Below are 26030 nucleotides of genomic sequence, written 5' to 3' on the forward strand. Positions count from 1 at the left end.
TGGAATAGTGATCAAAATTCAGATCCTTGTCAGCTGGTTCATATTTATGACCATTGCTGTGCCCCAATGTTTGGTGATTACCTTTTGCAACCTTTCCCCAAGCAAAGATAGAGCCGGGGTGGCGCAGCAGGTAGAGTGCTGTACTGCAGGCCACTGAAGCTGACTTATAGATCTGAAGGTCAGCGGTTCAACTCTCATCACCGGCTCAAGGTTGACTCAGCCTTCCATCCTTCCAAGGTGGGTAAAATGAGGACCCGGATTGTGGGGGCAATAGCCTAGCTCTGTTAAAAAAGTGCTATTGCTAACATGTTGTAAGCCGCCCTGAGTCTAAGGAGAAGGGCGACATAAAAATCGAATAAATAAATAAATAATAAATAAATAAAGTCAATGGGAAAGCCAGAATCCCTTAACAACCGGGTTACTGACTTATCAACTGAAATGATTCATGGAACAACTGTGGCAAGAAAGACCGTAAAATGAGACAAAACTCACTTAGCAGATGTCTCATTTAACAGCAGAAATTTGGGGCTCAATTGTGACTGTAAGTCGAGAACTGCCTGAATTTTCTCATCAAGGCTAATTCCTGTTAATTTGACATACGGTTATTTATTCAATTGAGGGTTTTTTTCCTGTGTTATTCTCTGTGGTTTCCATAGGATTAATTAGGACAGCACTAATGAATATGGACAGAGAAGCAAAAGAATATTATGAAGTTATTATCCAAGCCAAAGACATGGGTGGACAGCTGGGAGGATTAGCCGGGACAACCACAGTCAATATTTCTCTCTCTGATGTTAATGATAATCCACCTAGATTTCCACAAAGTAAGTACTGTCCATGGTTTGTATTTTGTTGTCCTCCAGTTTCTCAACGAATCTTTCAATTTGATGGTATGCTTCAGCCGATACATTATTATTTGCTTGTCACCCAGTAAGCATTGGCTATAATCTGAAAATCTTTGTGGAATTATATAAAGAAGAAATAGTGATTTTATTTATTTTGCATAATAATACCTGTTTTATATTTATTTTGTATTTATCAATCTGCAAGGTACATCAAAAGTAACAGCAAGATAAATCCCTGAACTGAAAGTTTACAATGTAAAATATAAGACAAAGAAGCAAAAGGCGGGAAAGAAAGAGACATACAAAGATAATGATCCTGAAAATGAAAATATGTCTTGAAACCTATTTATTCCTGTAAAATAATCTGAAAAGCGTTCAGCATCTGAGGTGTTGAAAAACAGTTTAGCCACAGCTTGAAACAACATGGAAGCCTCTTGCTGTTTAAAATATTTACTTCCTAAACATCTAGGCAAAACATATTGATATGGCATTATGTGAAATTGTGCATATTTTTCTGAGAAAAGAGGGTGGCATGAAATAGAAGGAATGTGGGGAAAACAGAAGGAATTTTATGCACGCTGGATAATGTAAAAAGAAGGTGATAGATGTGACAACAAGGAGTTAGAGATAGAAGAAGAAAAAAGACAATGAAGAACGTTAGTCTGGGAGCAGAGCAAGTTACCATAAAAATAGCAGCACTTAGACTTATATACCACTTCATAGCACTTTACAGGCCTCTCTAAGCAGTTTACAGATTCAGCATAATGCTCCCAACAATCTGGGTTCTCATTTTACCATCCTCAGAAAGATGGAAGGCTGAGTTAACCTTGAGCTGGTGAGAATCGAACTGTCAAACGCCTGGCAATTGGCAAAATTACCCTGCAATACATTTCTAATCACTGCACCATCACAGCTTCTTATGTCAAACCAGGAGGTAAAGTTACCCTGGGATTGAAGGCACTATGAGAAGATTGTGACCTTCAAAATGGAGAAATTTAAGAGCAGAATATTCTGTAGAGTAATTTCAATTATATTATAAAATAAGAGACATGGTGGCACAGTGGCTAGAATGTAGTATTGCAGGGTAACTCTGCTCTGACAAGCTCGGAGTTTGACTCAGCCTTCGATCCTTACAAGGTCAGTAAAATGAGGACCCAGATTGTTGAGGGCAATATGCTGATTCTGTAAACCATAGAGAGAGGGTTGTAAAGCACTGCAGAACTCTGTATAACTCTAAGTGTTATTGTTATTGCTATTATTGAAGAAAGGATCAGGGTTTCAAGAGAATGGTACTGTAAATGACTGCTGAAAGCATTCTAAAGAAATGGTTCTTATTGTTGTTGTTTCTAAGCTGATTACTATTTTGGTGTCTATTTGTGGCCTGGATCCACTGGGATAGCTCAGCTTCTCCTCTTTTATTATCACCTATGGCAGAAGAAATACCAACTCCACCAGCAAAGCAGTCACCTCCATGCTGGCAAATCTGCCCAAGCAGTCCCAAGACAATGTCAGAGCTTTGCCAAATGCCTGATGCTGGACCGAATCAATCTTACACAGGTGTAAGACAGACAATGAAAACATTTCTGCTTGTGCAGCTTCGTCTTTGGGCCTAAGCTCTAAATGTGGCAGGCATCTTGGTTGCTGAAACAGACATCCTTTGAAGTTTTTCACCAATCCAGACTAGGCTAATCCTTCCATTGTGGCAAGGAAGGGGAAACAGCATCAAAGTCCAGCACAGCCAGCGGTAGTAAAAGGTTTTAGAACCCACTATTGAGTGCAGCCACAGTGTTCCCAGGACCTAGTCTTACCCAATTTTCAGGGTTGTCTAAGAAAAGGGAGGAGGACTAGAGGCAAAAATGACAGGACTGTACGCTAAAAAGAAAAATTTCTGAAAGAAAATAACAGCCAATTATTTCAATACCATTGTCAAGCAAAGCCATAGAGACAGTGGTGTATTAAACATTAAGCAGACTAAGCACATGCTTAGAGCACCAGGCCCAAAGGGGCACCATAAAGTTGAGAAAGAAAAACATAATAATGAATATTTATTTTTAAAAATGATAAAACTAGGAGGGGGGCATCAGGATTTGTCAGTGCTTAGTGAGCCTTAATTCGCCACTGCATACAGATGTTTCTCTCTTGTAGTCAAACTCTACTTGCAAGAGACAGACCTGTGTGCGTGAATGGTTACACAATTGTAAAAAACAAACAAACACACACATGTATTTACCACCATTTCACCCTGCTATTGTAGCCCCACGGCTTATGATAATAAATTTATCTAATTTTTATTACATCATTTCTTTACATTCTCCCACTGAAATCTTTAGGAGTTTTAATTTAGCTTGGATCATTTTCCATACTGTGTTCAGTTCTGGAGATCTCACCTACAAAGAGATATTGATAGAATTGAACGGGTCCAAAGACGGGCTACAAAAATGGTGGAAGGTCTTAAGCATAAAACTTACCAGGAAAGACTTCATGAACTCAATCTGTATAGTCTGGAGGACAGAAGGGAAAGAGGGGGACATGATCGAAACATTTAAATATGTTAAAGGGTTAAATAAGGTTTAGGAGGGAAGTGTTTTTAATAGGAAAGTGAATACAAGAACAAGGGGGCACAATCTGAGGTTAGTTGGGGGAAAGATTAGAAGTAATGTGAGAAAATATTATTTTACTGAAAGAGTAGTAGATGCTTGGAACAAATTTCCAGCAGACATGGTCGGTAAATCCACAGTAACTGAATTTAAACATGCCTGGGATAAACATATATCTATCCTAAGATAAAATACAGGAAATAGTATAAGGGCAGACTAGATGGACCATGAGGTCTTTTTCTGCCGTCAATCTTCTATGTTTCTATTTATTTGTTCCTGGCAATCATTGTCTTTTTCTTCTTTATTTATTTCTGCAGAACATTATCAGATGAACGTACTAGAATCTGCTCCAGTCAGTTCCACTGTGGGTCGTGTTCTTGCTAAAGACTTGGACGAAGGTATTAATGCTGAGATGAAATACAGCTTTGTGGATGGAGATGGACTGGAGGTCTTTGATATTACCACTGATCTTAATTACCAAGCTGGCATCATCACTGTGAGAAAGGTAATCAATTTTTTTTTTCTCAAAAGCATGCAAACACTTTTGAACACAGCACTCTCTTAATATTTGTGGCAAATCTCTTGTGGCCAGCTATTTGATTTACTGAAGTAACTGAAACACAAACGCACCATTGCAAGAAATAATTCTTTTTCCATCTTTCAGATTAAGTGAGGCATTCTGCACACAGGCTACTAATTTGCCAAGGGACAAACAAATTGCTTTCTTTTTTTTTTGCAGCAAGCTTAAGGAAGGATGTGTCCCTTCCAATTTTATTTTCTCCACAGTCTCAGTGAAGGGTTAGATTGAAAGGTAGTGGCCTATCTATGGTCACTAGTAAGCATTCCAGACCAAACTTTGTTCGCTCTTGTCCGATAAGGATAAGGAGATGATAAGGAGTGTACATAAGCGCACTAGAGTGCCTTCCGTCCCCTGTCCTATAGTCTCTCCAATATCTCGTATTTCTTCTCTACTATATCCTCTATAACATTCATTGTGTATTATTGTGTATTGGACAAAATAAATAAATAAAAATAAATAAATCAGGTCTTCTCTACAAACCAGGGATTGTAAAATATTGGCAGGGTTAACAGCTAGCAGTGAGACACTGATAGAAGAACTGGTCCAGACTGGGAGGAATTGGTATTTGCACCAAGACAAATTCCTCGTGTGTCCAATCACACTTGGCCAATAAAAAATTCTATTCTATTCTATTCTATTTAACTTCTGACATTCTTGGTTATATTCCCTGTATTAAGAAATGTGCATATATATGTATACAATTTACATATAGTAGCCATCACAGAGATGTGAATGCATGCTAACAATTTTCTATTAAACCTGGATCTGACCTTGCTTAGCGCATGAATGTGAAAATAAACTTTTTTCCAAATTAGAGGTTGTTTCTAAACCAGCAACTTCTGGAACTAGTAGGCATTTTGTTTTGATCAAGGTCTGTGCCGATTAAAAGGATTCCATTTTGCTAATATTCAGCAAAGTATCCATTATGTAAAAGTAAAGAGCACATAACCACTGCATTCTTGGAAATTAAGTTACCAGCTGGAGGCCTCGTAATGTGGTATAAGATTTTCACAACCTCCATTCCAACATCCACTTTTACGAAGATTCTTTGGTCATTCCTAGAATCTGCTTTGCTGTTGTCACAAGGATTCGTTTTAATTACCCTTTTACTGTTACACATAAAAGGCAAAACATTACGTATAGTGCAATACAATTATCGGTGTCATTTTCTTCTGAGGTAGAATATGCCCAACAAAAAAGCATGAAAGCTCAGCGTGGAATAGAAATTGATCTGCAAAAGGGAGAGCCTAGCATGTTGCTTTTCATTTTGTTCCATTTCTCTGTAATAAAGACCTCTCTTTAAGAGTTTCGACAATAGTAATAGAAGGCTTATAAACTAAGCAAACATAATATATTTGAAACTCATTAGTTTCACTGGAATGCTTAAGCCTGTGCATAACTCCATTAACATCAATGGGATTAATAGTATATAAGCACAGATTATTATAGCCATTAAAATGTAAAAATGTGGAGCCTACTATACTATACACTTCTGATATATACTTAATGTGATTGCTTCTACTAATCCTTTTTTTTAAATAATATATTTATTAAATTTCAAAACAAACATAAAAATACAAACTAACAAATGGGAAAAGGAATAGCAAAACAAATTAAAATTGACAAAAAGCCCATTGCAAACACATTTGCAACCAAAATAAGCTCCAACTTTTAAAAGTCCGGAGATAATAACAGTTCAATAACCTCTCTGTAAATTTAATCTAATACCAATATCTTAGAATACTAGTAATCAACTTTCTAAAGCATCAACAATCAGAAAATATTTTCTTAATTTTACTATATTAAAATTTAGTATAATTTTAATTGTAAGGTTTAAAAATGAATAAACCATTATTGTCAAATAAAATTTTGGAAAATAAATTGTCAAATGTGAATAACCATATATCTTAAAAGCTATAGTATTTCTCTAACCCAATCAAATCAAATCTAATCCTGAAATCCTACAGTCAAAAGTTGATTTTTCTCCTTAACTTGTAAGAAATCAGTCTCCATGTTATTATATAACATAGTCAAATCATTGTCTCTAAGCAAAACAGTCCACTTTGCTATCCATTAATTTAAAAATCTATTCTTTTCATATTTGTATAACTTTTCATATTTGGCATGCAACAACTATATATATGACATTGCAGCCAATGTCATATTTTTTTTTTTAAATCCCATGTTTTCTTTCCAATTCCTTATCTTCCACCCCCAAAAGAAAACCTTCAGGTTTCAATTTTACATATATTTTCAAAATTTTCTGAAACATAAATATTTTGATAGAGCCAGGGTGGCAAAGTGGTTAGAGTACAGCACTGCAGGCTCCTTCAGCTAACTTCTAGCTGTGGTTCAGCAGTTCAGATCTCACCATCAGCTCAAGGTTGACTCAGCCTTCCATCCTTCCGAGGTGGGTAAAATGAGGACCCAGATTTTGGGGGGCAATATGCTGATTCTGTAGACCACTTAGAGAGGGCTGTAAAAACACTATGAAACTGTATATAAGTCTAAATGCTAAATGCTATTTGATTTCAAACTTTCTTAGCTTTCCGACATGTCCACCAAAGATGATAAAACATTATATTAAATTCTAGTCTTGGTAGAATAGTTATTTTATTGCGTTTAACCAGTGTGGTTCATCGGAACTGTACCTGGCTTGCTTTTGAGCAAGAATTTACCAAAACCCCTGCCGTTATTTTTTCATTAACAGAATGGGAAGAACGGGAGATTCGAAAATATTTAAATAACAGAATGAAATAGATCTCTCCAACACCATGTGTGGATAAGCTTAGATAAGTTAAACTCAAGGCCCATAGGTAGATCTGGCCTGCATAGTGCTTAAATCTGGCCTGCAAGGCTGGTCTTTAAATATCAAAGAATTGGCTTAGAATGCCTCTGCCAGCAAAAATGCTGAAGGAGTTTGTTCAGGCCGAAAATGGGCCATGTGGGTGCCTCACAGAGCCTCCGTGCACCCTGTTTGGCCAGCAGGTTGCAGTGGAGGCGGAGTAACATGCAAACACAGATGATGGGTTTGGAGGTCACTTTTATTTATATATTTAATTAAAGACTTGCAGAGGTGAAAACTAGAACGGGGTGGTATCACTACCAAAAAACTTTCTAAGCAACTCTTGGGTGAAAGCTCCTTGCCTGGGGGAGGGGGACCTATAAAGTCCTTCATGGCACCGGACCAGATTATCTCAGGGTCCGCCTTCTGCTGCACGAATCTCAGCGACCAGTTAGGTCCCACAGAGTGGGTCTTCTCCGGGTCCCATCAATTAAAAAATGCCACTTGGCGGGACCCAGGGGAAGAGCCTTCTCTGTGGCGGCCCCCACCCTCTGGAACCAACTCCCCCCCAGAAATTAGAATTGCCCCCACCCTCCTTGCCTTTCGTAAGCTACTTAAAACCCACCTCTGCTGCCAGGCATGGGGGAATTGAGATACTCTTTCCCCCTAGGTCTTTACAATTTTATGCATGGTATGTCTGTATATATGTTTGGTTTTTATATTAATGGGTTTTTAATCATTTTTAGTATTGGATTATTATTGCTGTCAGCCGCCCCGAGTCTCCGGAGAGGGGCGGCATACAAATCCAATAAATAAATAAATAAACAAACAAATAAACAAACAAACAAACAAATATCCAAGCCATGCCACCTGGCATGTGGGACAGCTTGCTCCCAGTCTCTGGAAAGCCTTGGCCAGCAAGCCCCAAGGGTGACCCCCCTCCTTCACCCAGCCCGGCCCAACCCTGTAGTTCTGATGAGGGGCTGTCCATCACCTCCCAAGAGGTGCCCTAAAGGAGATCACACAGTGGGCAGCACCAGGGGAGGCCACTTATATACCTCCCTCCCGGGCCCGCCCCCGAACTCACCGGCACTTGCGTGCCACTTGCAATGCACCTTGGGCAATCTCGCTCCCTCACATGAGATTGCCCATGCTCCACCCCACAATGGTGGCCTCCTTGTGTTGCCGGCCCCACCGCAACCACCACCGGCCCCAGGTAAGCCAACAGTTCCTTGCTGCAGGAGGCATCTGTCCTGTCTCTCCCTGCTCCACACCTCCACCACCACTACCCCACCAGCCCACAGAGGAAAACTACAATGGTGATGCAGCCCTCAAAGAAATCCAGTTTGACACCTCTGGTTTAGACAGCGCCACAGTATAGATTGGAATAAAAATCAGTTGGAATGCTTTTTTTTAATGATATTGATAAGTAGGAGCAAACGGTTCATTTCAGTTGCAGAGATTGCTTTATGATTTGTCTTCTATTTCTTCCTCTCTCTTTCCAGCCACTGAGCTTTGAGACCAAGAAAAGTTACACTTTAAAAGTAGAAGGTGCAAATCCACACCTTGAAATGCGTTTCTTGAATCTAGGTCCATTCCGTGACACAACAACTGTGCATATCAGTGTGGAAGATGTTGATGAACCACCAGTTTTTGAGCCTAGTTTTTATTTTGTGGAAGTGCCTGAAGACGTGGACATTGGGACCACCATACAAATTATGAACGCCAAGGACCCTGATGTGATCAACAATTCAATCAGGTTTTATTTTTATTTTTTTCCTTAATCATTCCAATCATTCTAAATTCACAATGACAAATAGAATACAATATCAATTGTATATTCTTCTATTAGTTTGTTCAGCAAAATCACCATCATATTTTACATTAAAATCCAAATCAACATTTATTCAGACCTGTGTCTTTCCAATATAAGAAAACAAATCTACTACTGTTGTAGTATAGATACCATGGAACTTGTATACCACTATGGAATATCAAAGAAATTTTGTATGATGAAAACATAGTTTGTGCAATCAGTATTCTAGCTGATTGCATAGTTTGTGCAATCCATCTCTTGTCCTGTCTTTGCAAGGTAAACATAGTATGTGACTCACTAGGTTATCCCAATGGATACACTCCTAAAAACGTACAAATCCTTAGAAAACGGAAGAGTGAGACATTAAAAAATATATAATAATTCAATGTTAACAAATGACTTTTGGAAATGGGTAATCAATCTTTTCTGAAAAAGGTAACATTTTTACAAATCAAACATCAAAGCAATGTTTTCTTCTTCGTCAGATATACTATGTCATTTTACAATAATCTTTTGTAGCTAATTATGTTAAAGTGCTATATGGAATTTATTAGCAAACTAGGGATTATATAAAAAGATAACCTCCTATAAACAATTTGATGCATGGTCACTTACATGCAACCCAGTATCCTTCCATAACAGAATCTTTCTTATGTGGATATCAACAGCAAGGTTGAACATGCAGTTGTCTACATGTCAACAGGGGAAGAGATTTATTCTGGGTGATTTTATAAGGCCTGTTTGTATGTATGTGTTAAGGTAATAAATTCCAGATCTACAATATATTACTATAAAAACTTCACAAGATTCAGATGTTTCACTCCTCTTTCTTTTTGATATCCTTTAAAATATCAACTTTTGAAACAAAAAAGATGGATGTGTTAAGATTGTAGGAATTGTAGGGACATCATTTGCAAGAGAAGATTAAACATTGATGTTGAAGGACCCAGTAGATTTTCATTAAAAAAAATTGTTAGCTCAGTCCCAAACCATTTAAGACAGTAAAAGCAATGTACTAGATATTAAAGACAAACTGGCAACCAAAGTAGAAAATAGATGTTATGTGATCCTAGTAGATGGGATTCTACATTTTGCCAACTCAGTTCTCTATGTGTGTTTGTACAATTTAGTCTCAATTAATGTGCTTAATGAATCCCACAAAATGGTCACATTATTTGAATCTGACTAATCAAAGCGATATTTCTGTGGAAAATGGGGTAATTGGTTCCAGCTCAGTGGAAATAGACAATTAAAATTTTTAAATATACATTTTTATATATTTATTAATAAAATCCTAGATACCAGTAAAAAATAGATAAATCTGTATTCAGAGAGTACCAGCTGATTCCTACATTCTGCTACAGTTCTTCAAAATTAGCTCCTTTTTTCAATCTTGCTAGCCACAACTCTATATATGCTAGTCTTACACTAACTGAATTTTGGCTCTTATGACCTGTTATCAACTTATAAATTACACTAAAGTGAATTTTGCACTGTTTGAATTCACATTAATCACAATCTAGTTTTCCCTAAAAATTATTCTAAAGGATAGGTACACACTCTACAGATTTAGTCCAAGGTACACTTTGGCCTAAATACTGAAACATTCCATAATCAGATTTGTGATGTGAACGTTTCCTTTTTAAGATTTATTGAAAAGTACTGAGCCAGAGATGGAGTGTAGGAGAAAGATTCTGTTAACATAACTTTACAATAAGGTTAGAGCTATACTTTATATCTGAAATAACTTGCAAGGCTGTCTACAATCTTGCAAGGCTAAAAGTACATCTCCCCCCACCCTTGCCTTGCCAAGAAACTAAGGATGGTTCTTTATGGGTTGTTTCCTGTTGTCCCATCCTTCTCTAGACTCAGCTGTCACTTGTCTCCCAGTTACTTAATCTGCTGCTCTCCTTTTTGTCTCCCAAGGTCATTCTCAGATACCATTATAAAAAGTCTGCTTGCAGATATCCTATCTTCTTATCTACTTAGCAGTCTGAGCCTATTTTAAATGCTGATAGGTAAAAACATTGAGCTCCAGATAAACTGAAATAAATAGCAGCAGCCTTAGAGGCAACACCATGATATTTTATATTGCTTCCTACATTCAGAGTAAATGATGTACTTAGCAAACTAATACTATATAAAGTCAGGAAGTCAATTCAACTTAACTTCTGTAAAAGCAATATGGCCAAGATACTTATTTAGAAACATTTTTCACTGAGCTAACGTTCCTTAAAAAATCTGGGGAAGAAAGGATGCCATACAGAAAATGTTACTAATTCAAAAAAAAAGTGTTTAGAAGACAAAGTGAGAAAGAAGTTTCTTGGATGAATAGTCTCCTGAAATTACTTGGTCCCCAACAGTGACAAGCTTTTCTTGATGACAGTCAGCTAAGCAGAGAATTAATTTGGAATTGTAAAGATCTTGGATACAGTCCAGCCAAAGTTAAAACTTGTTTAATTTCATTGGCATCGAATGGAATAAATGTAAGAAATGTGTTCTCACTTTAAACTTTGGCTCAATCTTATAACTCAAACAATATAATAAAATAGAACAGAACAGAATAGAATAGAATAGAATTTTTATTGTATAAGTGTGATTGGACACACAAGGAATTTGTCGTGGTGCATAGACTTTCAGTGTAAAAGAAAAGAGAAGTTCATTAAGAGTCATAAGGGACAACATTTAATGATAGTCCAGGTACAAATAAGCAATCAAATCATATTAAGAACCAGCCAATGTAAATCGTAGGGATACAAGCAACAAGTTGTATCTTGTTGCTTTTGTGTCCTTACATTCATACAGTTATTAGTGGGACGAGATGGGTGATGGGAACAATTATGTTAAACTAACATTCTAGTCAAAAAATTGTGTTTATTTTATATTACATCCTACAACTCTGCAATCCATTGAAATTCCAAGAAATAACACTTAAAATCAAATATTCACAAATGTATATGGATTATTTTTTAAAAGCTGCAAATAAAATAAAGTATGAATGCTACTGCATTCTGTTTTCAGTTCTTATAAAAATCTTTTACTATTGAAATGGTAAAAGCTATACTCTTCCCATTAAAAAGGGACATGACGCATGAGTTTCATCTAATTATCTTGCCTCATTCTAAAGATGATTATTTATTTTGAATATTCAATTTTATGAATGTTTATTCAGGAGTAAATTCAATTTTATTGAGTGGAGTTTATTGGGGATGAGCTATCCTCTAATATAGCTTTTTAATTTATGTTCATTTATTTTATTTATAGCTCATCTTTATTATTTTGATAAATAATCCTAATCTAATAACTAACTAATAGTTAATACTCTTCATCCTTCTTCCTATTTTCCCTAAAACAACAACCCTAAATGGTGAGTTAGGCGTGATTAGCTCAAAGTCGCCCAGCTGGGTTTCATGCCTAAGGGAGAACTTGCATTCCTGGTTTCTAGCATGGTGCCTTAACCAGGATATCAAAATGGACTTAGAAGCTGATGTCAGATTTCCCTTGGGATTGACTAGGCATAAGATTATCAAAATATTAGTTAAAGTTAAAATAATTTCCAATTCCTTGATTCTGTAATTACTGTGCATTCAGTCTTTTCAGGATTATGCAAAAGCTATGTTACGCATCTTGATTCTGGAATATGCTCAGAGGAGGTTGTTAGGAAATGGACTTTCATGTTTTACATTTTTAATGAAAACATAAATGACCACTTTTTGAGTACACTGTAGAATTTGGCTTTGGAATCAGCAAATGCACGGATGGCTCTGTTGTGCAATAACTGTATGGTTTTGAAACAACTATGTGTTATGCAGACTCTTAACTGAAACTATGTCACACTGAAACTATCAGTGCTTAATTTGTAGAAACATTGTGGGATTGTATTGCATGAATAAGGTTTCACTTTTACTGCCCTGAGTAAATTCATGAATATTTAGAAGCAAGTCCCATTGTGATTGGTGTGGTTATTTCATTAGCATGTTTGCATACTGTACTAAATAATGCTTTTTCCCCCACCCTATGAATATTAACTGCTTTTCAGGTCTCCAAAGGTCAATTACCAAACAAAGAAAGATATCTAATTCTTCCTAATGTTACCAACTGCTAATTCTGCCCATCTTAATTGTTTTCCATTGTCCTAAATTCGTTTTTAAAAAAGAGTAATGCCTCTTATTCTTTCTCAAAGAGAGTCTAAGAAACATTCAATAATTTTATATTTCTTAATTTAATATGGATGTTAATTTTTTACCCTTTTTAAAATTTAATAAGTAGAATTAAACACTTTTCCTTGCATTAGTGCAACCAGCAAAGCACGTATATGTCTTTCTTTGCTAAAGGAGATGAAAAGTGGAATCTAACGTGAACTAGAATTATTTCTTCTACTATTTTTGCTGCAAAAGTCAATGTTAAAAGACTTTTCATGGATTAGGTGATTGAGCCAGTAAACTACACATATAAATTAGCATCTGAACTGAATTACTGTTAAGTCCACAGAGCTAAAAAAAAAAAAAAGTGATGAACTAAATTACACTTAATGGCAAGTTCTAACTACAATATTTTTTTTAAAATGTGAACTTCTACAGATACTCCATTGATCGAAGCAGTGATCCTGGACGCTTCTTTTATGTGGACATTATAACAGGTGCTCTGATGACTGCAAGACCTCTTGATCGGGAAGACATTTCATGGCACAATATCAGTGTGCTAGGTGTGGAAATGAGTAAGGCAATCAAAGTATTATTTATTTAAATTCATTGCTCACCCAACTCCAAAAGGCTCTATGTGTGTCTCTGTGTGTATTTCTTTATGTCATTTTTGATGACTCTAAAGTGTGCAATAGGGTTGATATTCCTGGAGGGGTCTGTAATATGGTAAATGATTTAGCTTTACTAGATAAATGGTCAAAGCAATGGAAACTGAAGTTTAATGTTTCCAAATGTAAAATAATGCACTTGGGGAAAAGGAATCCTCAATCTGAGTATTGTATTGGCAGTTCTGTGTTAGCAAAAACTTCAGAAGAGAAGGATTTAGGGGTAGTGATTTCTGACAGTCTGAAAATGGGTGAACAGTGCAGCCAGGCGGTAGGGAAAGCAAGTAGGATGCTTGGCTGCATAGCTAGAGGTATAACAAGCAGGAAGAGGGAGATTATGATCCCGCTATATAGAGTGCTGTGAGACCACATTTGGAATACTGTGTTCAGTTCTGGAGACCTCACCTACAAAAAGAAATTGACAAAATTGAACGGGTCCAAAGACGGGCTACAAGAACGGTGGAAGGTCTTAAGCATAAAACGTATCAGGAAAGACTTCATGAACTCAATCTGTATAGTCTGGAGGACAGAAGGAAAAGGGGGGACATGATCGAAACATTTAAATGTGTTAAAGGGTTAAATAAGGTCCAGGAGGGAAGTGTTTTTAATAGGAAAGTGAACACAAGAACAAGGGGACACAATCTGAAGTTAGTTGGGCGAAAGATCAAAAGCAACATGAGAAAATATTATTTTACTGAAAGAGTAGTAGATCCTTGGAACAAACTTCCAGCAGATGTGGTTGGTAAATCCATGGTAACTGAATTTAAAGATGCCTGGGATAAACATATATCCATCCTAAGATAAAACACAGAAAATAGTATAAGGGCAGACTAGATGGACCATGAGGTCTTTTTCTGCCATCATTCTTCTATGTTTCTATTTTTATACCAAGGCTATATCACTGTATATTAGTGGAGACTTTCAAGATGACAAATGGTTTCCAATCTTCCTAATGGCACGACCCTTTAATACAGTTCCTCATGTTGTGGTGACACCAACCCCCCCCCCCAACATTAAATAATAAAATTATTAGGAAACTCAGGGGTGGGTTCTAAGTTCCCTCACTGCCAGTTCACTTCCTCCTGCACTGAGTGGGTTCACCTAATGGGTGTGCAAGCACTTTGGGCACGTGTGCATGCACGCTGCCAATTTTTTTAAAAATATATTGCAAAAAAAAAAGGCGAAAACAAGATGGCGACGCATGCACACCGCCGGAAATTGTGTTTTGTGATGGTCTTAGGTGACCCCTGTGAAAGGTCATTTGACCTCAGAAGGGGTCATGACCCACAGGTTGAGAACCATAGGTATAGACTATCCCGCTCAAGCAGAGAATCGGACTAGATGACTTCTAAAGTCCCTTCCAACTCTATATTCTTAGTGGTCACCAAACCTTTGGACCCCAGGGACCACTAAATTCATAATTTTAAATCCACAGATCACTAATATGATCTGCCTAATGTATGGCTGATTGGGCATGGCAAGGTGGTCATGTGCCTGGATGGGCATGGCCAACTCGATGTCACTCACATCAATAGGCATCTTGCTAGCCTCTACTCGCCACTCCTTTCATGCCTACCTGGGTATCTTGAGGCCCCAACAGGAAGCAGTTGCTGGAGCTAAGCAGCCACCATGAAAAAGAGTGGGGGAAACAGCTGGCTCCCAAAGGCAGAGACTCTGCAGCAACACAAATGTTTATCGCACGTATCTGGCCCAGGCGCTGTAGTTTGAAGCACCCTGATTTAGTGCAATATAAAAAATTCAAATAACTTTTCTGCGGACCACAAAATTTTCTTGTGTACCACTGGTGTCACCACTAGCAGAGGTGTCAAACTGGCGGAGTCACGTGGTGTATTGTGATATTTTTCTCCTTTGTGGTGCTGGGGTGGATATAGCCTGCATATGATGCATCCGGCCCATGGCCCACCAGTTTGACACCCATATTCTAAGGTTATACAATTCTTTACCTTTCTGGAAGGAAAACAAGAATGTTTATGCTCATAGTAGAAGAAAGAAAAGAAATAAGGAAAAATAGAACCATTTCCCTTTTGCATTTCTAATGAATGCAATCCAATGTACATAAGTTCACTAAAACATAACACCAACAAGTCTCAACAGCATCATATTTGAGCCATGTCTCTGGGATACAGCTTTGATCTTCTTCACAGCTATTCAGTAACATAGTCAATCTTATCTGTTCTGGTATTAAAGTAGCAGTGCCCCAATTTTATTTCCCTCCCCAATTCCAAACATTGTCCAAGGGCAATGTCAATATATAGAAAATCTGTTAGGCTTTGTCACATTTTATTTATTTATCAAGCATGCACAAGTATAAACATAAACATTAGCAAGGTAGGTACAGGTAAATTAGGCAATAAGTTAGGAACAGTAGGTACAATGGTGTACTTATGCACGCCCCTTACAGACTTAGGAATGGGGTGAAGTCAACTGTAGAGAGTCTAAGTTAAAGTTATTGGGTGTCAGGGAAAAAAACACAGTCAGGTAATGCATTCCAGGCATTGATCACTCTGTTGCTGAAATTGTATTTTCTGCAGTTAAGTTTGGAGCGGTTTACATTAAGTTTGAATCGATTGTGTGCTTGTATATGGTTGCGGTTGAAGCTGAAGAAATCATTGACAAGTAGGACATTGTGGTAAATGATTTTGTGAATTACATTTAGGTCAGATCAAAGGTGACGAAGTTCTAGGCTATCTAAACCCAAAATTTCATGTCTGGTGGAATAAGGTATTCTGTTGCAAGCAGAGGAGTGGAGAACTCTTCTTGTGAAATATTTTTGGACACTTTCGATTGTATTGATATCTGATATGCAGTGTGGATTCCAGACAGGTGAGCTGATTCAATAATGTTTTATATGCTCTGGTTAGTAGATTAATATTGCCAGAGAAGAAGCTACGCAGGATTAGATTAATAACTTTTATTGCCTCTTTGGCAATGTTGTTACAGTGGGCTCTGGCATTTAGGTCATTAGATATGAGTACTCCAAGGTCCTTGACAGAGTGAGGGTCATCTATATGGTCATGTCCTCCAAGTTTGTATTTTGTGTTCCAATTCTTTTTGCCAATGTGTAAGACAGAGCATTTATTGTTTGAGATTTTAAGTTGCCAGTTGTTTGACCATTTGGATACATGGTCAAGGTATTTTTGAAGGGTAGCAGTATTGTCAGTGGTATTAAATAATTTAACATCATCAGCAAAGAAGACGCAGTTGCTTGTAATATGATCACAGAGGTCATTTACTTTATATAAAATATGAATAGTGCTGGTCCACCGTTGACAGGTGCAGGATTTGATAATGGATTCCCTATTTTAACCACTTGTTGTCTGTTTGACAAGAATGCAGTTATCCAGTCATGTAGGGGACCTGAGATGTCATAGGATTTGAGCTTCAGAAGAAGTGTAACACTGAGTCAAAGGCTATAGAAAAGTCTGTGTAAATTGTGTCTATTGTTTTATCCTAAAGAAAAGTCACTAACAATGATACAACTGGGAAAGTAGCAATGCAGGCAGAAGAGGGATGAACAAAGGAGATACCACATATTATACCAAGCAGGAACGCATATTATTTTCATTCAGCAGTGATAAAAGCCAAGCTTCAGACTTGCATCTCTCAACTCCTGTTCTCTTTCCTCTGGAGTGTCCTTGCCTCCCTGACCCACAGTGAAAAGATATCTTTGAGCTAACCTTAACTACAGTTAACCTGGGCTCCGTTTGATCAGTATTTAAAAGCAGCCTCCCAATTCCATCTTTTGATTATTCAAGTGCAATTAAGAAGCCAGTGCATATACAGTGGTATCTCATGATACGAACTTAATTGGTTCCAGGAGGAGGTTCATAAGGTGAAAAGTTCGTAAAATGAAACAATGTTTCCCATAGGAATCAATGTAAAAGCAAATAATGCGTGCAAATCCTTCAGGAAAATCCCAAACTTTAGAAGGGAGATGAACAGAGGGCAGGGAGAAGCAGCTAAAGGGGGTGGGTGGAAGAAGCAAGGCTAGGCTAAAGGGTGAGTGGGAAGGAAGAAAGGCAAAGGGGGCGCCCCTCCCTTTTCTTTCTTCAAAAGACACCCTTTCAGTGCCTCTGCAAGCACGCTGTTCTCTCCAAAGTATTTCCCCCTGCAAGCCGCCCCTCCCTTTTCTTTCTTCAAAAAAGGGGGGGAAACCCCTTCATCCCAGCAGCAGCTGCTTGGGTTCGTAAGGTGAAAATAGTTCGGAAGAAGAGGCAAAAAAATCTTAAACACCGGGTTCGTATCTTGAAAAGTTGGTTAGAAGAGGCGTTCGTAAGATGAGGTACCACTGTATATATAAAGCCAATGTGTGTATCAATGGTGGGTTGCTCTTGGTTCAGCTTGGTTCTCTGAACCGGTAGCAGCGGTGGTGGAAGGCTCTGCCCACCCACACGGGACGCTTCTGCACATGTTCAGAAGCATCACACACAAGCGCGCACTCATGCAAACTGGTAGCAACAAGATTTAGAACCCGCTACTGGTGTATATATGCAAATTATGAAGTTAGAATTTAATCTGTATACCCTGGGAGCAGTAGGAAATATGGTTACAGTGTTCCCTCGATTTTTGCGGGGGATGCATTCCGAGACTGCCCACGAAAGTCGAATTTCCGCGAAGTAGATATGCGGAAGTAAATACACTATTTTTGGCTATGAACAGTATCACAAGCCTTCCCTTAACACTTTAAATCCCTAAACTGCAATTTCTCATTCCCTTAGCAACCATTTAGATTATTACTCACAATTTTTATTTATTAAAGTTTATTTAAAAAATATTTATTAAAGGCGGACGAAAGTTTGGCGATGATGTGTGACGTCATCGGGTAGGAAAAACCGTGATAAAGGGAAAAAAACAGCAAAGTATTTTTAAATTAATATTTTTGAAAAACCGTAGTATAGCCGTTTCGCGAAGTTCGAACCCGCGAAACTCGAGGGACCACTGTACTCAAATAGTTAACATTCAAGGGAATTATGATGTAAGGGAGATTTTGACATTTGTCTGAAATACAGTTTAGATAAGAGCTACCTATACATATTTGGAGACAATTATTAGTCGCACAACAGGGGCTCTGCGTATTACAGAGTTTATCTGAGTAGAAAAAAACAATATCAAAGATTAGCTGACTCAGGGAATTGCTAATAGGTTCGGCCTCTGATTGAAAAACTCTTTGACCAAACAATTGTTTGTTTTAATTGTCCTATGAAATGCTTTTAAAAAGAAATAAATAAACCTAATTTGGGGTAGAAAAGGTTACTTGCTAGGATTTGGGGTATCTTTCAAAGTTTTGCTTTAGAATTAGAACAATATTTCTGAAAACGTTTCCCTCATGAGTGGAATTGGGTTTCAAATCACCAAATTAAAACAACTTACTCAGAGCTTTGTTCTCATTTTGCTATATAAATTCACTGTCAAACATGATATTACCATGCTGTGAGTTGTGCAACTGGTCCCCAGCATTGTACTAGTGATTTAACAGCTGATACCTTCCTTAGTGGACACAGAAAATGACATTAAAATATGGATACTTTAGTTCACGCTGATTTATTGCCTACTTAAACTTCCCATGAGATATCATCACATTTTGAGAAGGAAAATTATTATATGATCTTATTACATCACGGGATGAATATGGTGTAGGGGAAAAAATCCCACTGTTAAGATACTTAGGCTGTTAAAACTCCGTAATATATCTTTTTGTTTACAAAACGATGATAAGCTTCAGGCCAGCAAGGATTATGTTGAAATATCTGATTTAGACACCTTCATGTGGATAATATATAGTAAGCTGTTTTCATTTGTACAATTCAAGGAAAATATTTAAACCATTTTGACATCAAATTTGTACCCCACATAGAAGTAATAGGTTTGAAAAGTTGAAATTCTTCCAATTTATTATTATTATTACGATCGGTTGTACAGTCAGTTAGATGTTTAGGCTTGGATTTTTTATCCACCTATTGAGTCTTTCTCAAGGACCTGCCATTAATATTGGTCACCCCCAGTAGTGGTTTGGCCCAGTTCTGAGAACAGGTAGTGCCAGCGGCGGGAGGCTCTGCCCACCCACCCAGGACACTTCTGTGCTTGTGCAGAAGCGGCACTCACAAGAGTACAAACTGGTAGCAGCGGCTTTTAGAACCCAACTCCTGTGGATGCTGTCAAAGTCCCTAGTGAGGGCAATGTCCTCAAAAGGGGCTAAGTGCAACCCAGCCGTGTGGGGTCACTCATGAACGCGAATCCTAGAAAGAAAGTTTGGACACATTGTCTCTCTCTGGGTGAAGTGACATAGTGTAGAGCCATGTACTCCTTTTTATTTGGGAACATAAGGAAATGGGGGATAATTACATATACATGTCAAATGATACATCCAACAACACAACTTCAAACATATCTTTAGAGTTCTTCCTTTTCCCATAGATATCAAGAAACAATTTCCTAGAAACTCTTTCCAAGAGCAGATGTTCTCACACCTAATTTCTCTGAAGTCTTCTTATCTCACTAATCTTCCTTAATTACTCTGTCCTCCTGTTGTATGCTTCAGGCAATGTAAATCCCCCCCCCCTTTGATCCTATGGAAAACTTCCTTTATTGTGAGATGTTTATTTGAGCCCTTTTGTTTCCCTGTAGTAATTGCCAGGAATGCAGATTAGGCAGGTTAGTGCCCTTCCTTGTCCTGGATTATAGAATCAGGGTGAGTAGAGTATTCTTATGCTAGAGGTCCAGATTTATAATTATAATTATAATCCTATTCCAACATTCATGCTATACTGCAACAAACTCTAGTTATTTATTTATTTTTTGTGTAGCTTTTCCAAATACTGCATGCTTTCTTGGATACTAAATTCCAAAATGCAAGTTTCTTTGTGCATATTTCTGAGTTGAAAATGATGACTATTAGGAATGGTTCATTCCTACTAACTAACTGTAATATGTAAAATCCTTGTTGATACATCCTACCACTTGCTCCCATTGTGTGCATGACTACCACTACCCTGCACAGTCCTATCATCACAAGGGCAAATCACAAACTGCCCAACATATATAAAGTTTATATATAACATAAGTCAGACAGACAGGGATGTTTAGCTATTTCAGAATCCAAGAAGTAAATATAATCCACAATTTATATTAAAACATTTTTAAAAACTGACTAATTAACTATATCTACAAATCCAGTAAGTAGATGAAATAGATAAAATTATGAGTTGAAAAGAATATGTCTTTATTTGTCAAATTTAGATATCTCACTGATTCTGGGCAATTTACAACCAAAAGCTACATGCCCCAAAAAGCAGAGCTAAAACAAAATTCTAAGCACAAGTTTAGAGACAAGATAAAAGGCACAGGGAGCACCCCTAAGCCAGTAAGCTGTCCCAAGGTTGCACGCTGTTTTTCGTGCCAGTTGGCAGCCTCAGATCTTCAAACTCTTCTGGAACCCAGAAGAGTGGAGGCCATCTGTTGTACAAAATGTTGCGTAGATCAGGGTCAATGACAGAGAAAGCTACCTTAGACACCACCAGTCAAAAGTCTAAAACAGTAAAATATTATCTACTATGTCAGTGCATTCTCCAGAAATCTTTCATGCAATTCAGGATTAATTTATGCTCAGGCAGAATACCTCTGTTATTAATTCACTCTTATCTCTTTTCAGACAATCCTTCACAAGTTGGCAGTGTTTCAGTAACAATAAGAGTCCTGGATGTAAATGACAACGTACCAGAATTTCCCAGGTTCTATGAGGCATTTGTCTGTGAAAATGCAAAAGTTGGACAGGTGAGAAGCTAAAGCAGTATTTTGTATTTAAAACCAGTACCATTATCTATGATCCTTATCCTTAACCTAATATTGTCTAGGTATGAGCTGCATTCTCAGAAACATCTGAAGTAGATTTCAAAGGGTATAGTAGCTTATGCACTGCAAGGAATGAGAATATTGCTAAGTCTACATGTATGAGCACAAGTATGACCCTTCCCGTTACAATTTCAGCAGAATATAATACTGTGCAATTTAGTATTTAATTGAATTGTCTAATTTAAATCTTAAATTAAATCCACTGCAATATTTAAAAGAGCAGCAAAGCAGAAGTAAAATTAATTTCTTATTATATCCTCCAAATTGTGGCAAAGGAAGCAGAAATGTTTAAAAAATATATTTTATAGCTAGAATATACAAAAAAGGGAAGAAGAACATGAATAAAACACACACGATAGTTATGTAAAAGTAACCCTGCCTTTAAATAGCTTTACATTTTGTTTGAAAGAAATCATATTGATTAGCCTTTCCATGGTGTCAATTAAGAGACATTTCTAAAGGTTGAGTAGATAAAGGATTATAATACAACTACAGTGGTACCTCATGATACGAACCCCTCATCTTACGAACAACCCGAGATACGAACCCGGGTTCAGAAAAATTTTGCCTCTTCTTACGAACTTTTTTCTTCTTATGAACCCGCCGCCGCTGCTGCCGCCGAGAAGCCCCGCCACCCGGCTGTCGCTTTTTGAAACAGCGGGGGGCTTCCCAGCGTCCTCCTGAACCCGAACGCCAAACCCAAACTTCCGTGTTCAGCGTTTGGGAGGCCGGCGAGAAGCCCCCTGGCTGTTTCAAAAGGTGACAGCCGGGCAGCGGGGCTTCCCAGCATCCTCCCGAATGCCGAACCCGGAAGTTCTGCAAAAGTTCGGGTTCGGGAGGCTGCTGGGAAGCCCCGCCGCCAGGCTGTCACCTTTTAAAACAGCCGGGGGGCTTCCCAGCGACTACCCGAACCTGAACACCAAACCCGAACTTCCGAGAGAAGCGCTGGGCTGGCAACATTTCTTTTTAGCGCTGGGGAGGCAAGCCGGCCCTTCTGCTCCTCCCCAGCGCTAAATAGAAAAGTTGCCAGCCAGCGCCGGCAGAAGAGCGGGGGCAGGCAGGAAGCAGTCTTTAACATGCAGCAGAGGCTCTGGAGCACTGCCTGGTCGTCGTCACAGCGCTGGCTTTCACTCTTGTTGCGTTCCGCCCAGGAAGCTCTCCGAGCTCGGGAAGGAGCCCACGGTCAGTCGACTGTGGGTGGGAGGAAGGCGAATGCGGCCCAGAGGTTGGGAGGGAGGCAGAATATGGCAGGAGGAAGGAGGCAGCCTCCACGCTTTTATTTCGGAGGAGGCTGCCTCCCTCCTCCTCCCGTATTCCGCCTCCCTCCCAGCCTCCGGGCCGCATTCGCCTTCCTCTGCCACCACCAGCATCCAGCTCCTCCTCCTCTTCTCGCTTCTCTACAAAATGACAGCCGGGCGGCGGCCCGGAGGCTGGGAGGGAGGTGGAATACGGGTTTTTGGCTTGGGGGGGAGGGAGTTAGGAAGGTCCTACTTCTCCCCCCCAGCCAAAAACACAAAGCCTGTCTGCTGCCGCTCGCTTGAGCCAGGAGGAAGAAGCGGTGTGGAGGAATGGGAAGCTCAAATCGCCGCCGGTTTCAGCTTCCCATCCCTCCACGTCTCTTCGCCCCTCCTGTCCTGGCTCAAGCGAGCGGCAGCAGACAGGCTTTGGGTTTTTGGCTGGGGGGGAGGGAGTTAGGAAGGTCCTACTTCTCCCCCCCCCCAGCCAAAACCACAAAGCCAGTCTGCCACCATCCGCTTGAGCCAGGAGGAAGAAGCGGCGTGGAGGAATGGGAAGCTCAAACCGCCGCCGGCTTCAGTTTCTCATTGCCCCGTGGGCGGCAGTGTGTGTTTGGCTGGGGGAGGAGCAGGAGAACCTTCCTAACTCCCTCCCCCCAGCACTTCTCCCAGCACCACAGGCAGGGTGAAGCAGCATGCAGCAAAGGGAGGCTCAAACCGCCGGCGGCTTCAACTTCCCATTGCTCCGCGGACGGTGGCAGACCGCCTTTGTGTTTTTGGCTGAGGGGGGAGCAGGAGGACCTCCCTGACTCCCTCCCCCCAGCGCTTCACCCAGGATGATATGCATGGCAAAGGGGCGGGGAGGATCGGGAGGCTCAAGCCTCTTTTGGTGGTGGCAGACAGCTTGCACGCATTAATCGCTTTCCCATTGATTCCTATGGGAAACAATGTTTCGTCTTACGAACTTTTCACCTTATGAACCTCCTCCCGGCACCAATTAAGTTCGTAAGATGAGGTATTACTGTATTTCTTTCCAATAGCACATTATCTTCAAGCTGCAGACTAAACATGAAAGATGTTTAGGCGTTTGGATCCTTGATAACTACCTGCCCTCTAACCCTGTCAGATGTCAAACTCAAGGCCCCGGACCAAATGTGGCTTGTTGGATGTTTAGATCTGGCCCGCGGGCCTAATCTTATCTTCACTAACTGTAAGGTTCTTCCCAAGGTATACAGACAGAAAGAGTGGGACACATAGTTCCCTCTAAGCTGAGCAGTGAGCAATCGCTCACTTAAAAATCATCATCAACTCAGAGTTTTCCAAACCTGCCCAGAAGCCGAGAGGGAAAGAGTGAGAGGGAAGGAGAGAGAGAGGAAAAGAGAGAAACAGATAGAAAAAAGAGAGGAAGGAAAAGAGAAAGAAAAAGAATGGGAGTAAGGAAGAGAGAAAGAAAATCAAAATTTATTTATTATTTGGATTTGTATGCCGCCCCTCTCCGAAGACTTGTTTGAAACTAGCTCTAGTTTGAAACTAGCTCAACTATTTAAGTGGTATTTTGATATTGATAGAGTTGCCCTATTGTGAGCTCACTGTTATAGACACACAGTACAGTATTTTATTTTGAAATTCTCTGAGGCAAAACAGGATGGGTTTTTTATTTATTTATTTATTTGTTTGTTTGTTTATTATTTCTGTGCTGCCCAGTCCCAAAGGGACTGCCGCTCAGACACTATACTTGTCCGCCCACTCCAAAAAAAAATTAGAGGGAACACTGGTGGGACATATTTAAAATACCACTCATCTTATTTGTTATAAGTTCCAGGGGCTCACAAAACAGTAATAAAAACACAAAGAGTGAAACACCAGTTGGACTAATCACATGTCATGTACCTGAAAGCCTTGACCAACCACAAGGGACAGTAGTCCCAGCCACAGGTAGCAGAGCTCCCAGCGGCAAGAACCTGGTTCATTTCCTCAGATTCAACATTTCAAACTCTTCCCACATGTTTACTCGCAAAGGGGAGACATGAAAGCAATGTTCCAATATCTCAGGGGCAGCTACAAAGAAGAGGGAATCAAGCTATTCTCCAAAGCATCTGGGGATAGGACAAGAAACAATGGGTGGAAGCTAATCAAGGAGAGAAGCAACCAAGAACTAAGGATAAATTTCTTGACAGTTACAACAATTAATCAGTGGAACAATTTGCCTCCAGAAGTTGTGAGTGCTCCAACATTGGAAGTTTTTAAGAAGATATTGGATAACCATTCATCTGATGTGGTGTAGGGTTTCCTGCCTAAGCAGTCAGGGCAGTTGGACTAGAAAACCTCCAAGGTCCCTTCCAATTCTATTCTATTCTATTCTTTCGTAAACTTCTTAAAAAACCTCTCTGCCGTCAGGCATGGGGGAACTGAGACATCTCCCCTTGCCTGAGTAGTTTTATGTATGGAATGTTTGTGTGTATGTTTTTATATAAGGGTTTATTTAGGTTTTTAATGTAAAATTGTTATTTTAGGCTTAATATTAGATTTGTCATTGTATACTGTTTTATCACTGCTGTGAGCTGCCCCGAGTCGGCGGAGAGGAGGGGCATACAAATCTAATAAATAAAATAAATAAATAAATAAAATATTCTACTCTATTCTAATATGCTTTGGAGCTCCTCAGTAAACCAAGGTGCTCTATGAGGTCTGCAACCAGAGAGAATGTATGTATGTATGTATGTATGTATGTATGTATGTATGTATGTATGTATGTATGTATTCATTCATTCATTCATTCATTCATTCATTCATTCATTCATTCATTCATTTGATTTTTATGCCGCCCTTCTCCTTAGACTCAGGGCGGCTTACAACATGTTAGCAATACTGTATTACTTTTTAACAGAGCTAGGCTATTGCCCCCACAATCCGGGTCCTCATTTTACCCACGGAAGGATGGAAGGCTGAGTCAACGTTGAGCCGGTGATGAGATTTGAACCGCTGACCTTCAGATCTACAAGTCAGCTTCAGTGGCCTTGCAGTATGGCACTCTACCTGCTGCACCACTCCTGCAGACACATTCCAGTTCAGGAGCCTTTCCACATGCTTGTTCCAAAGTTCAAAGTGCCCACAGAATCACATGCCAGAGCTTAAGGGGGGAAAACCCAGTTGTCTTCAAAAAGCGGGGAGGGGAATGTCAATTGAATAGGAAATCTATAGTATATAATCATGATGGCGAACCTATAGCAAGAGGGCACATGGAGCCATATCGGTGGGCACGTGAGCTCAGGTCCAGCCGATTTTTTGGCCTTCTGGCCCACTGGGAGTAGTGAAACAGCCTGTTTTCAGCCTCCAGAGGCCTCGGGTGTGGGGAAGAATGCTTTCGTCCTCCTCAGGTCCTAGAAAGGCTCTGAAGCCTGTGGAGAACAAAAAATGGGCATACCATTGCATGGTGGGAAGAGAGGGTCACACACACATGTGCGGGGAGTGCATGGAATTATGGGCACACGAACAA

At 39.4% G+C, this 26030-nt stretch overlaps 1 protein-coding gene across 1 annotated transcript in view; it reads left to right on the plus strand.

The window, feature by feature from the left end:
- The window catches only part of CDH20 (cadherin 20), a 111615-nt gene that overhangs the window by 78084 nt on the left and 7501 nt on the right, over positions 1-26030 (plus strand). Inside the window, exons 5-9 of the mRNA XM_070749091.1 lie at positions 657-824; positions 3760-3947; positions 8313-8566; positions 13204-13340; positions 21100-21221. Coding sequence (XP_070605192.1) covers positions 657-824; positions 3760-3947; positions 8313-8566; positions 13204-13340; positions 21100-21221 — 869 coding nt within the window. The remainder of the gene's footprint in view (positions 1-656; positions 825-3759; positions 3948-8312; positions 8567-13203; positions 13341-21099; positions 21222-26030) is intronic.

The sequence above is a fragment of the Erythrolamprus reginae genome, chromosome 3, assembly GCF_031021105.1.
Source record: "Erythrolamprus reginae isolate rEryReg1 chromosome 3, rEryReg1.hap1, whole genome shotgun sequence".
Lineage (NCBI taxonomy): Eukaryota > Metazoa > Chordata > Lepidosauria > Squamata > Dipsadidae > Erythrolamprus > Erythrolamprus reginae.